The 13,705-nt window shown below is 41.1% G+C and overlaps 1 protein-coding gene across 1 annotated transcript in view; it reads right to left on the reverse strand.

Annotated features, from left to right (window-relative positions):
* Positions 1-13,285, reverse strand: part of COL3A1 (collagen type III alpha 1 chain) — a 97,152-nt gene extending 83,867 nt beyond the window's left edge. The window contains exon 1 of the mRNA XM_063116273.1: positions 13,080-13,285. Coding sequence (XP_062972343.1) covers positions 13,080-13,188 — 109 coding nt within the window. The 5' untranslated portion in view covers positions 13,189-13,285. The remainder of the gene's footprint in view (positions 1-13,079) is intronic.
* Between the last annotated feature and the right edge of the window lie 420 nt (positions 13,286-13,705).

Here is a 13,705-nt window from a genome sequence, read left to right on the forward strand (position 1 = left end):
AAACCAATGAGAGAACAAATACACATTACAAGAGCATATTCTTTCTCGTTCTTGTTCTCTTTTTCTTAATAACAGAGCTCGCTCAACATGAAGTCTTGGAAAATGGACGTGGTTTATTAGCTAATATGAAAGGAATCTTCTTAGCTGTGTTTCATTAAATGCAGCCAAAAAAACGAAAAGAAAAAAAAAACCCTGTGGTTGAAGTGCACCCAAAGTTAATCTAACAAATGACCGTTGTTAGAAGGGTTATATCATGTTTTCCATTGTCATCTTGACATGAAACAGGCAAAGTTTCCAAACAGTGGAAATCAGACTCAGCTTGATGTTCAGGAATATAGAAAAGGGTAACCATAACTTTCCATGCAACAGGGGGAGAATTATGGCATGGAAACAGTTGGTGCTATAACTCTTCTCCTTCTTCTCCTTCTCCTTCTTTTAAATCTAGGGGTGGGGGAGATTCCAAACTAAAAGATTATTATACACATCCATTTCTATGAGGCTCTGGAGTTATTTATTTTCTTTAAATCCCCCTTCCCCAACAACCTGGTATGTTACTTTTATTCATGATTTTGTAGTAGGGGAAAGTAGATAAGTGCCTAAGGGCTCATCTACATCAAGCAGGATATTCCACTATAAAAGTGGTATGAAAGTGGTATATAAAAGGCAGGAGCCACACTGCTGCTTTATAGCGGCCTTGAAGTGCACTGACAACTGTTGGGGCCCACTGACACATACCATATACTACTTCCATACCACTTCCATAGTGCTATACCCTACTTGGTGTAACTGTGTCATGGGCCCCAAAAGTTGTCAGTGCATTTCAATACCACTATAAAGCAGTAGTGTGGCTCCTGCCTTTTGTCTTTCATGACTGACACAGTACATGCCAGATCTCTCTCTCTCTCTCTCTCTCTCTCTCTCTCTCTCTCTCTCTCACACACACACACACACACACACACACATAAATTGAGTCAATTCATAGCCTAGGTTATATGTAATGACTGATATTTGTGTCAATAGCTGGCCTCCAATAGAGAAGGGTGTTGATCTGTATAGACAATGAGCTTTGAATCAAGACTTTAACTTTGGACTGACTTCAGACGTTCAATCTCTCTACAAATCCGGAGCAGAATGATAAAACCTCATAATAAATACATGAGAATTGGTGGGATGTATTCTGCTGCAATGTATATGTAATTCTCATTAAAGTATCTATATGAAGGAGAGAACTTTACAACTTCATTTCACAACCACTTCATCCTTGCTTGATCACCATTGTTCTGGAGATGATACTTTTGTGCTCCTAAACATAAGATGGAACTACATAGAAGACCATCTCTTTCTCACACCTCCATGTAGTTACTTCTAGATTTGGACTGAATGGAGCCCATTAAGTTCAAATGTCATTCATTACAAAATGAATGCTATAATGAAGGGGTTCATTTAACAACAACAATAATAACAACCCAAGTGTACGTTTTCATCATTCGGAGGTGAGAGACTCCTGTAGTAGAAGCATCCCTCTTAGACACTGTATTGTTTGGGGGCATTCTGGGGGGAAATGGTGGTCATGATTTTGTCCCAGAACAGTCCAAAATGAAGCAACCTGGGGCAACCTGGAAAAACAAAATGGCAGCCACTACATGGCAGCCACTAAAATTAGTTCTGCTGCTTCTGCCTAAGTAGGAAGAAAGAAAATTAAAATAATTGTGAGTAGCCAAAAGAAATGTGACTTCCAACGGATAAATAAAATGAAACAAATCCTATTTTAATAATGAAAATTAATGGAATAATGAAACAAAAGACTGTTGTACACCCTAGCAACACATTTGTGTTTGTTGTACTGTTTTGTTTTGCCCATAAACAGAACCATAAGATCTTTATTGTCTCATTTATTTAGCATTTGATGATGACTATGAAAAGTTGAAGAGGGTGTTGTCATTTAATTAAGGCTCTAATTTCTTGAGCACAATAACTGTTTTCAGTAAGCTGCATAATTAATTATTTTGGCTCTTGGATCCATAAATTTCAAAGGCTAATTCAATGCATTTGGTTAACATTTTGAAGATGACAGGCCAAATTCATCACATCTTTAGAATTCATCAGTGTGGGAAAATAGAAAATTAACTGTGTTCTGTCTTTCAACAGCATATCCTTTTACAAGAATATTTGCAAAATCAGAAAACTTGAATATTTCCAGTTAGTGGGGTTTTTTTTTTTAAAAAAAAGTATGAACTTCTTAATGCTCTACAGACTGTGGACCTATAATGGTTCAAAATGGCTTAGAATAATAGCTAGCATAATACTTCTTGGGATTCTTCCAGATCCATGGAGGACGCCAGTGAGAGCCAGTCTAATATAAAGGTTGGATGCAATCTTGCTCAGTCCTGAAGCTCATTGGGTAGCATTGCACCAATCACTATCCCTAACCATACCATATCTTTCAGGGCTTTTGTGAAAGTATAATTAACTTAACCATACAAATATAATAAGACATAAATGCAAACCAATGTGATATTAGTGCTATAAAGTAAGGCAGACCAATAGACTGAAATAAATATGTGTCTAGGATAGCTTTCCACAGTAACCCCGCTCAGAAGACACCTTAAACCATGGCTTTAACCACAGTGGTTAAGCCACAAAGCCAGGCTGTGTTCAGAAGACACCTTAAACCATGGCTTTAACCATGGTGAATAAAGCAAAAAGCCTTATTCACTGTGGTTAAAGCCATGGTTTAAGGTGTCTTCTGAACACGGCCCAGCTTTCTGCCTTAACCACCATGGTTAAAGCCATGGTTTAAGGTGTCTTCTGAAAGGATCCAGTATGGTGCCCTTCAGATGGTCTTTTGACTATATTTCCCATTGGCCCCAGACAGCATTAGCAATTGTCTTGGATTCTGGGAGTTGTTGTCCATGACATCTAGAGAGCCCCATGTCAAGGAAAGCTGGTCTTTGATGTCTGGCTGCATTTTGCATGCTTTGTATACTCCACCCATGTCACACATTCTTAGTGCAGATAATAGCTGCTTGTGCCATAGAGCTGGAAATCATTGGACATGTATGTTAGTGACTTTAGGCTGCTTCACATACACAGTGATACCCATGGCTATGGGGTGGGGGAGACACATTGCACTTTTGCCCTCAACCTTTCACGCTTGACAAACTGAGCCCACAGCATTGGGCAGAATCTAACACAACATTAGATGTTAAGTCAGTGGGTTTAGACACACTTAACTCTGTGGTGTACTGTAGCCAGGGGGGTTGGATCCAGGATCTGCCTTCCGTGAATGGAAGGCCTCTGCCTGATTTTCAGTTGGACCCCTTCCCCCTCTTATAAAGCAGGGTCCCCAACCCTCTGTGGAGCATTTTCGGGGTGGGTGGGTGGAGGGGCTACCATGGGGAGGAGGGGTGGAGAAGTCTGCTTCCATCAGCCCCTTTGCACACACCTAAATCTGGATCCAATACAGTATGTTTAGTATTGGAGCCAGGGCTCACGGGATGAAACATCAGCACTATTTTATTAGCAGGGATTATGATGTCATCTGCCACCCCCCTCAGACTTCCCTGTTCCCTCTGAGTTTAGCTGCAATCCGCACAGAAGCTGGGGGCAGGGAGGGGATGGTTTTTTCATGCAATAATATATTGTTCCCTGTAGTAATGGTGGAGTGTTTGGGGGTGGTTCGGTCTTCAATGGGCAATTAAAACCAATTAGCTTTACCAAAGACCTGCTCCTGGTAGAAATGAAAACTACTAGAGCTATGCATGGCTTTGGGAACTGTCATGATGAGCACCTACACTGATGTTTAGGTGGTCAAGTTGTAAATCAACTTACTTGTCAGAAGCATCACCCCACCTCAATTATTTCCCCTCTTCTTGGGTATTTTGCAATTCAGGTGCATTGGTTCTATTCCCATGGATATGAAATAGACTGGGATCTCCAGTGTGGTGCCCATGGGCAAAAAGACTCTTGGTACCCACCGGGCTCCTCACCCCTCCTGATTTTTTAATATTATTTCTTAACTTTTAAAAAATAATCCCTGGGAACGTGGCATACTGCAAAATGAACTGCTGCCCACCAGCACCATCTTTATTTGGGTTTCAAAGGGTGATTTTGCTTCTTGGAACTCAAAACCCACCTCTGCCTTGTACATAGGTTCTTGGGAAGTTACTTTTCTGTAGTTTCACTAGTTGGCCATCTGGGAAAGGAGCATTTTGTGACCAGCCATGCCCACCATGTCAGCCATTTTGTGAATGTCAGCCATTTTGTGAGACTGCCCAAGACGCTACTTCAAAATTCCAAATGTTCCCACTGACCCCCAAAAGGTTAGAGACCCCTGAAACAGTGAAAGAAATCACACTGAAAAAGGAGTGACACACCATACTATGAGACTTGATTCACGATATACAAGATGGCTGCCCCAAACTCCATACAACGGAAGTGTGTCTCAGCAGGTTTCATTGCATATGTCAAGATATAACTACTCATTGTCTATCAAGACAGATGCATGGAGGGTACATTGCTTTTATTTCCTGCTGCCTTGAATAGAACTCAGCTTCAGGAACTTTAGAAAAAGAGAGACAGAAGAGAATGATGTATTCAAAACTGCTCATTGACGATACCCCACTATTGGGGTCTTGCTATTTACTGTTTTACTCTGTACAGCACCATGTACATTGATGGTGCTATATAAATAAATAAATAAATAATAATAATAATAATAATAATAATAATATATTTTTTAAAGAATCCTAATAATGTCACTGTAGCCTTTTATACATGATCAGAAATCTCCAGCTGCAGAAGTAGCAATCTTTACTGCTGCAGCTAAAGGGTAGCCTAAGTCAGGCAACTGTGGCATGGCCCACCAGCTACACCGAACTTGGAAGGAAGCTTATTGTCATGACACAGGCCTCACACACCAGGTCTTGTCGCACACAAACGCTCCTCAAGCCAAGCGCCACCACTTGAACAACCTGAGGATAGGGTAAAACACAGCCTTTCCCCTCATATGAGAGGGTAAAGGCTAGAATCTGAAAAGGGTTTACTGTGGATGTAATAAGCTGAAGGTTAGGTGTTTACGATAGTAACTGTAGAGCAGGTGATAAAGCCAAGCAGACACGTGGTTTGAGGTAACAAAACAAAATAAAACATTTATTTTTGTTTAACAGATCTTAGTTACCGTATTTTCCAGCGTATAAGACGACTGGGCGTATAAGACGACCCCCAACTTTTGAGAAGATTTTCCTGGGTTAAAAAGTCATCTTATACTGGGCGTATAAGACGACCCCCAACTTTTGAGAAGATTTTCCTGGGTTAAAAAGTAGTCTTATACGCCAGAAAATACAGTACTTCAAATTCAAGTTAACCTGCTTAACTTGAAGTTCTGATAAAAAGAGTAATCTTAAATCTCTTAAAATCTTATCTCCTTTCACTCTCCATCCCACTGACAATCCTAACTGACACTCCCAACCAACTAACCAACCCCCATGCTCTAGACTCCCCCCATTTATACCCCTTCTCCCCACTTTCACAGCATCATCAGCCACACCCACTCAGTCCAACATTCTGCACTCACTAGACATACAAACCAGACATACCTAAGGGAACAGAACTGTGGGGTAAGGCCACACTTATTCTCCCTTATTTCTAGATATGCCCCCCCTCTCTCTTTCTTATTCCTATTAGTCTTGTGGAAAGCTCTTTGCTTGGCACTGCATACCATGGAAAGGGTAACGTGGGAGTGCAATCCTGGCAGTGTCAAGTAAATGTGCTAGCATGAGATCTGGGGTTGGCAGGAGTGTGTCATTGCATCAGATCCAGAATCCTTTCACATCATCCGATTAATCATTGCTTCAGTTCAAGGATCCTAATCACACTCAGCTGGAAGTTGAGCTCATTGGCCTCAAGGGGGCTTCCAAGTGTTTCTTTAGAACCAGAGTGTGTCGCTGTAAACCTCCATCCCTTTTATATTCTGAGTTAGACCTCTTGACTGCATTGAGGCTGCTCTGGAGTAAAAGGGCTGAGCCTTAAAAGGCCTTGCTGGAACCATGTGGTTTGCAGCTGTCATTGTTCTGCTCAGTGTCACTTGGTTACGATTTGGCCACAGAATATATCCATTGTTCACATCACTTTATAGCCTGAATAAACATGCCAATGTTGACAGCCTGAGGAATAAACTGTGGTTAAATTAAATTTCATAGGGATAAAGAAGCCTTCCAGCACATTTTAGCAGCTTGAGCACCAATATGAGTCAAAGCCTGGATTATGTCTACTGAAGCTCAACATGTCATCTAGAACAGTAGCCTTCAAACTTTTTGAAAACAGGTCCTACTTTTAATTGTTTACTTTATATATTATCCCCCTCCCAGTGCCATCTGTCTAGATCTGTCCTCACTCTCCATTTATCATTCTTCTTCCCTCATTTCAAAATATGGCTGTGGGACCACTAGTGCATGTCACCATAGGACACCATAGGACGGGTTTGTGTGAACCAGTTGTGGGTCATGACCCAACAGTTGAAGACCAATGATCTAGATTCTAGGACAAGGTAAGAATTATGATAATGTAAGACTCTAGGATTCTCCACCAACCTAGCACCCATATCAGCAGACATGGGGCAGTGTCCAATCCTGCCCATCATCTAGAGGAACCTATCACTAGTACAGTTCATTTCTGAAACAGCACAGATCAGTGGAGTGTACATAAAAGAAATGCATTCTGAAAATGAGTGTTTCCACTTATTTTCAGTGTTGCTTTTTGAACTGCAATTTCCCCATTGTGCACACAGTGGGTCCCATGAGCACAATGAGCGATGGGATGGACCCCTGGATCCAATATGGCCCTTCTTATTTTCTTATAAGACACAAATAATTTAAGTCTGTCTTAGATACTAGCCAAAATTGGACTAGAAGTTCTCCACCTGAATTATTGTTCTTGGCCTTCTGTTTCAACCACTGAAGTCAAAAGTCAGAGATCAAGGGTTGGTGCCTTATACTTTCCCAGCAGTTGGAAAGCAATAGAGGTTCTACTTAATTATAATGTACAAGACTATCAGGAGTATAACGGCGTTGATTGAGCATCATTAAAAGTAAGTGAAATAATGTTAGTGCCAGTAATAAAAGGAACACCACCCTCATTTCTTCCTCCCTGCAATAAAGGAATGATTTTTTTTCCAGCCCTGTGGCTTTCTTCAGGAAAATGTTTGATGGGACTTGGTCCCAAGTCAAAAAGCACATATGGAAAGTCTTGCAAGGCAAAGGTAATCATTTAATTTTCATCAAGCTACAGGCCTCCTCAAACTTATGAAATTGGCCTAATTTCCAACAACACCTACTCACCTAGAGAATGTAGATTCCCTGGGACTTAATTTCGATTGGACTTTTCTACATTACAGGAAGTCATAGAAATTTTTCTGTACTGAAGGTTACATTTTGCAACACGTCAATCCCCAGACGCTCACTTTCAAGAATGCTCTCATTTTAAATGTGGTAATCAGAATTGCACAAACCAGCCACACACAGCTGTGTGTTCTTACTCGGGAATCTTTACAGTTGGGACTTTCAAACATTTCTTGATCGGTCCTCTTCACAGCTCCACTCCCCCACCCTTTCCAAATACAAAGAAGAAGCATGTCATCCATTAGGCCATGTGAGGGTGGGGGGGAGGATAGATGGAGGGAGGTGGGAAGGAGTTGTACTGCTGAAGAAGGTCAAGGGAAATTAATTGCATGCATGGTTAAGGCAGGCAAGTAGTAATCCATTCTCAGCACTCTTGGGGTGGAGCCATCTATAAGCCTGGCCTGGTCTCCACACACATCAGCACGCCCTCATCAACCCATGATAGTTTTTAATGCTTGGCTAGGGGAAATGTTGCTTTACAGGAAACCAAGATTCCAAATCAAATATTGAAACCTAGCCAGCATTGGTCATCCCTGCCTCTAGTTCGGAAATCAAGCAACACATGCAATGTAATGCTTGCCTTACCAACCCTTGGGGCTGCAGGAACACAAACACAGTCATTGGAAAGTATGTTGATTACTCCTTGTTCAATCAATACTCTTCAGAATATTTAAGACCCGGCTGTTTTACCTAACTTTCAAGGTTGAGAGTCAAATGGGCATATTGGGCATATGGAATTATATAATCACATGGTTTAAATGGGATTTGTATGGAAAGTAAGTAATGAGTGTGTTCAAGCTATGGGCATGTCGACGATATCCCAGGGATTGCCCCAGGATCATCCCTGTGCATCCACATGAGGCACAGGGGATCCCTGGAGCAGGGAGGGATGATCCCTCCCTTTCCCTGGGATATGGTTCTACACTTTAATCCCAATTCTTCCCGCGGTCCCGGGATGATCCTGAAACTGCAGGAGGTGTGGCCAGGCATCCTGTTTTTGTCCTGGCTCCTCGCGAGTAACCGTGAGAAGCCGAGAACCAGGCACAGGCCACGGAGCTCCTCAGGAGCTCCATGCCCATCGGGGGTGGGGTGGGGGGAGTGGGAGGTTTGTTTGTTTGTTTGTTTTTTAAAAAACTTTTGCGCTGGAGCCCTCCTGCACTCAGCTTCGATAAAACACACACACACACACAAAATGGTGGGCACAACATCCTCTTCTTCCTGGGACGTCGCGCGCCATGTGTAGACTGAGAGGGAGGATCTCGCAATCACCAGGTCGCAAGATCCTCCCACTCCACCGGTAGGTCTAGACATGCCCCTGTCTATTGATAGCTCTTGGCTACTTTGGAACATAACATAACTACATTAAAATATTCAATTGGCAAAGACTGTGACTACTTCATAAGTTACATTTTGCCCTTAGGAGCCGGTGCAGTTACATGCGCCAGTTACATGCACCCTACCAGTTATGACTGGTGTTCACGTGATACACCACAGCTTTTGGCTGCAACATACCTTCATTGGGTGAAGAGAGGAATCGGTTGTTGAGTACAAAAATGTCTTGAGTCAGTCTCAAGTCAGTGGCTCTCTTAAGTAACCAATGAGTGTGGTCCATGTTACATCTCTATTGCTATTTGCATGCGTCGCGACTGGCAAATTTGCATTTGGTCTACCTCATGGGCCACTAATTTCATCATATGAATGCTTGCATGTCAACAAATGTAATTAATGCCAGCTGTTTGTGAGGGTCAGCAAAAACTTATGCTGTAACTGAAAACCCAGAAGATCTTATTACTTCCTTTGATTCCATGGCCAAATCCTCATTGCAGATGACAAATGACTGCATCTATTCAACTTTTCTCTTTGGGACTGGAAATGTAAGGCTGATTCATATATTACCTCTGTTGCTTGTGGTTGCTGCTTTACCATGGATGAATCCCAACACTAACATCTAAATGTAATAATCACATGGTATGGGTGGATCATGTGGAACATGATCCAGCCAGTGCTAGTAACCCCCCAGGAAGGCACTGTGCTATTGGGGTGATCCACATGTTCTGCCAATACCACATGATTATCTGATTTAGATATTATTGCTGCGGTGTGAGGTCCGGCCGTAAGGAAGTGGCAACCAGAAGCAGCACATAAATTGGATCGAGAGAAGATTATTGAAGTAGAGGAAAAATGATTGACTCACATGTTTTTTGCTCTATTTTTAAAAGCCAATTTAACAAATTATCCTGGAGTGAGCATGCTTGTATCATGCTGCTACATATTGACAACACTCCAAATGTGGCTGCATCCCTTTTAGGAAATACACAGATAAATGCTGAACAAGAATTAATTTATCCACTATGTCTAGAATGCTTTTAACACACCGACTTTTTTCTTTATGCACTCCAATCAAAAGTAGGTATCAAACATGAAGAGGCAAGAGTACAACGAACTCCAAAGCTCACTTATTGTGGCTGCAATGTAACGATTAAATGTTTAATCTTTTTATTTTGGTTTTAGTTAGAAAATTTGCAGTTATGGATATGTTCAAATTACTCAGGAAATCCTTTATTTATCAGTTTAGCAGGGATTCATGCTATCGAATGAAAACTTTTCGGGTGTATTTGTTGAATGATGGAAATGCTAATCATTTCTGGCCAGATAGGAATGAAGATCATATGGTGCAATGGATAGACAACTGTACTGGGAGCATACATACTGGAATGCAGGCAGATTGGGAATAAAGAGAGTGATCATCCACTAGATGGCCCTTCATTATAGCTGATGGTTTGCTTACTTGGACTTTGTGGGCAATGGAAGGGGCGGGAAGAGAAGACTTAACTCAAAGAAACCTTAAATCAAATCAGAAAACTTCAGCTTAGTTAATCTCGTCTAAATATGTTTTGCAAAGAAGAATGAATCCTGACCACATGAACACAACAACGATCAACTACTATTGTCAGATATCCCCCTCACCCCGATATCCATAACCAGAACTCAGAAAAGAGATGTCATTACAGCCCAACTGTAAAATGAGCTGCATCAGTATAGACGGATACAAGACAGGATACGTCTCAATAGCCAGGTGTGAATGACATAATTTAAGCATGCTATAGTGATATTTAACCTGATGGTCGCTTCTCCCTTTTTCAGGTATTGTTGTTATTATGGCAAAGAAGAAACTCCTTACAGTCAGATTATTCTAAGCTCACTCTATACTCAGCAGCTTCCTTAATGTCTTGCTAGCAAGATATGCTAAGAAATGTACTTTTCATTGACATTCATTTGATGCTAAGCATAAAAACAGTCTGATGCATAGTAGAGTGGTTTAATGCATCTAGAAATTCTCTTCTCATCCATGCAAACGTGAACGTCCTCCCAGCCTATAGGTGCTTCATTGCCTGGGTTGTATCTCTCAATGCTTTGAATAGGCTTTCCTCTGCTGTTAAAAGCTTCATGTCCATTATGGAAAGTAAAAAAAAAGTGAGATTGATTCTAGAATGCAAGCGTCATTTGGACTGTATGGAAAGATGAATTCCAAGTACTTTACCTGGTACTCTGTAGGGAAAACCACTTGCATACTTTGAAAACAAAAACAAAACCTTCTTACTATTACTATAGTCATTAGATCTCCCTGTGTCTCTCAGAGAACCTAATCTTGCCCTCAAATAATGGCAACAGGAAACACAGGAATAAAGGGACGTTATTGAATATGGTTTTGGCTTCTTTGTTACACTTGTCCAGAATGTATTCTTACAACCAGAACTAAACACTATGTCCAAACTCCACTAGCCGTGGGGAATTCGCAATTTCCCCACGGCTGGGGAAATCATATATTTTCTCCTACTGTGGTAATGGTGGCTGCCATTACTGCAGTGGAGGAAAGGACAAAGGGCACATGCAGCTCAGGGTGGAAGTGAGTTCCACCTGGACCTGCACCCCTTTGGGCTGCAGCAGCAATGGGAAGAAAATCCATCCGGTGCGTCCGTTGGGATCTGGGAGGGTTGGACATGGGGGCGTCTGCTGCCCTTGCAGGCCCAGGTGAATTTTTGCCTCATCACTAGAAAGAGGCAGTTGATTTCAATAGGATGTGAAAAGAAAAGAAAATACAGGAGAAGGTCCCTATCTATGATTACACTGAAATCAGTTTACATCTTTACTGGAAATTATTCTTGTTTTCTTCTTACAGATTGAATGATGGATAATTGTTTGCTAACAAATGAATGAATGATAGTGGATGCTAATGAAACACTGAGTGTCAAACAGTGAAATGGAAAGATCCATACTGTAATTATTTCATGAAAGTCAAAGCATACAGGGAATGTGGATTTGTGCAATCCATATTGCAGTTGTGTGTGTGTGTGTGTGTTTCACAATAGCAAATGAAATTTGAGCATGTGTTTCTTCAAAAAGGCGCCAAGGAAGTTTATGAAAGTTGTAAAGTTGTAAGTTATATTCTAAGTCCAATCTTTACAGAGCGATGAGCATTGTTATTTGCAGTTCGTTTCCTTACGTTCTGCATAATGCCTGGCTTCTTCATTAACAAAGCTTGCTTTTGGTCAGAAAACCAAAACCTGTTCATTTCAGGCCTGTTTTTTTAAAAAAATGTTTTGCCATCTATTGACTCAAGTAACCCTTTCCTACAATTATATAAATGGATTGCACAAGCACATCTGATTGTGGTAAGAGATAATGATAGTCTCCTTATCAAATCATTTCATCAATCAAGCTATACATTCACACATTCAAGGCACAAATCAAAAGAAGAGTGACATAATTCTTGTAACTTAACACAGCATATCCCAACACTCCAAACATATCCATTGATTCAAATATCGAAAAAGAAAATAGACTCCAAAGCAACAACTCGACCAAATATACAGGCAATTTAATATACATTAATTCGTGAGTGATCTTTTTCGTTTACGTATGCCATATGAAGCCCAGTTCTATGCTCATTTACTCAGATGTAACTCTCACTGTGCTTAATTGGGCTTACTCCCAGGTGAGCATGTGTGGGTGTGGGCAGCTTAAAGTAGTTTGTTGTTAGCAAATCATGTAACAGCTTGAAGCAGACTCTGATGAGTGATGGAGCAGGTTTTGAGCTCTATAGATTTACCTATCCTTCTGCTAAGTCTCAGAAGAAATGAAACACACACACACAGAACTGGAAATCCCCCCCCCCAAAAAAAAAACAATTCTAGTTTTTCAAAATTGCTTCCTTTTTACATTAAATGCTACTTTTCCCTCAGACGTATATTCCTGCAACACCAAAGCAATGCTTCTTATAAAACAAAGAGCAGTTATGTAGCAAATGGCAGAAAATAAATCCTTTTTACATATGACAAATGACTTCCAGATTTCACTGAACTAGCACTCACAGACCTTATCCCAAGAGCTAAAAGAAAGGAATGTTAAAGTTTCCAGTACTTGTCAAGCAAAGCAAGTCAAGGCGCAAAGAGCTGAAGCGCAGAAAAACAGCAGAGAACGCTTAAACCCGGAGAAAGTTTCTTCCTTTGTAAGTTAGTACTCCATCATAATGCAGAACTGAGCGGGACCCCTAAGCTAGCTCACAGTGTCGAACTGGCAAAAGGGATTTACTAAATGCTGATTTCTGGCAAGCTCAGAGACAAAAGTGATGAAAAAAAAGTGGCTCAAATCCATGAAAAGTCTTAATTGGGAATTACTCACCTTGCTCTTGTATTTGTTGTTGTGCCAAAACAACTGAGGAATGCAAAACAGCAATGGAAAGCAAAACTACTCTCTGCACACAGCTCATCATGTCTAAAGAATTAGACATGAGACTCTATGTGCAAAAGAGGAAAAAAGAGGGGGAAAGAAAAATCAAAAGAGCACCATCAATTTTTTTCCTGCCCTGTCAGCCACCGGGCCCTGCACAGAACTCAGCCACAGGAATTCCTTTGCTTTGGCCTTAAATAGGGAAATCTTTGGCTTCCTTTCCTTCCCAGCCCCTTTCTGAAATCTGAGAGGAGGTCCCATCCCCTGAACATGAAATGATTAATATTGCTTTTGGCCTTGCAGAAAGAACAGCCAGCTGAAGCAGATACATAACACATCTGGACCGTGCATGTTTGTGGGGCTGTGAGCATGTATGGAGCATAAACATCCACATGTCTGTTAGACAACGGGATGTCTGAGCTGAAGATTTGCATTTGATGTGTCACTTGATGCTTTTGTGGAAATGGGAAAGAGGATGCAGGATTCCATTTTTTTTCTTTTATGTGCAGCCGGCGCTTGTATGTTATTGCATTTTAATTTGCTTTTTTTGTGTGTGCTTCTAAATTAGAAATGCCATT

This window comes from Elgaria multicarinata, chromosome 2, assembly GCF_023053635.1.
Source record: "Elgaria multicarinata webbii isolate HBS135686 ecotype San Diego chromosome 2, rElgMul1.1.pri, whole genome shotgun sequence".
Classification (NCBI taxonomy): Eukaryota; Metazoa; Chordata; class Lepidosauria; order Squamata; family Anguidae; genus Elgaria; species Elgaria multicarinata.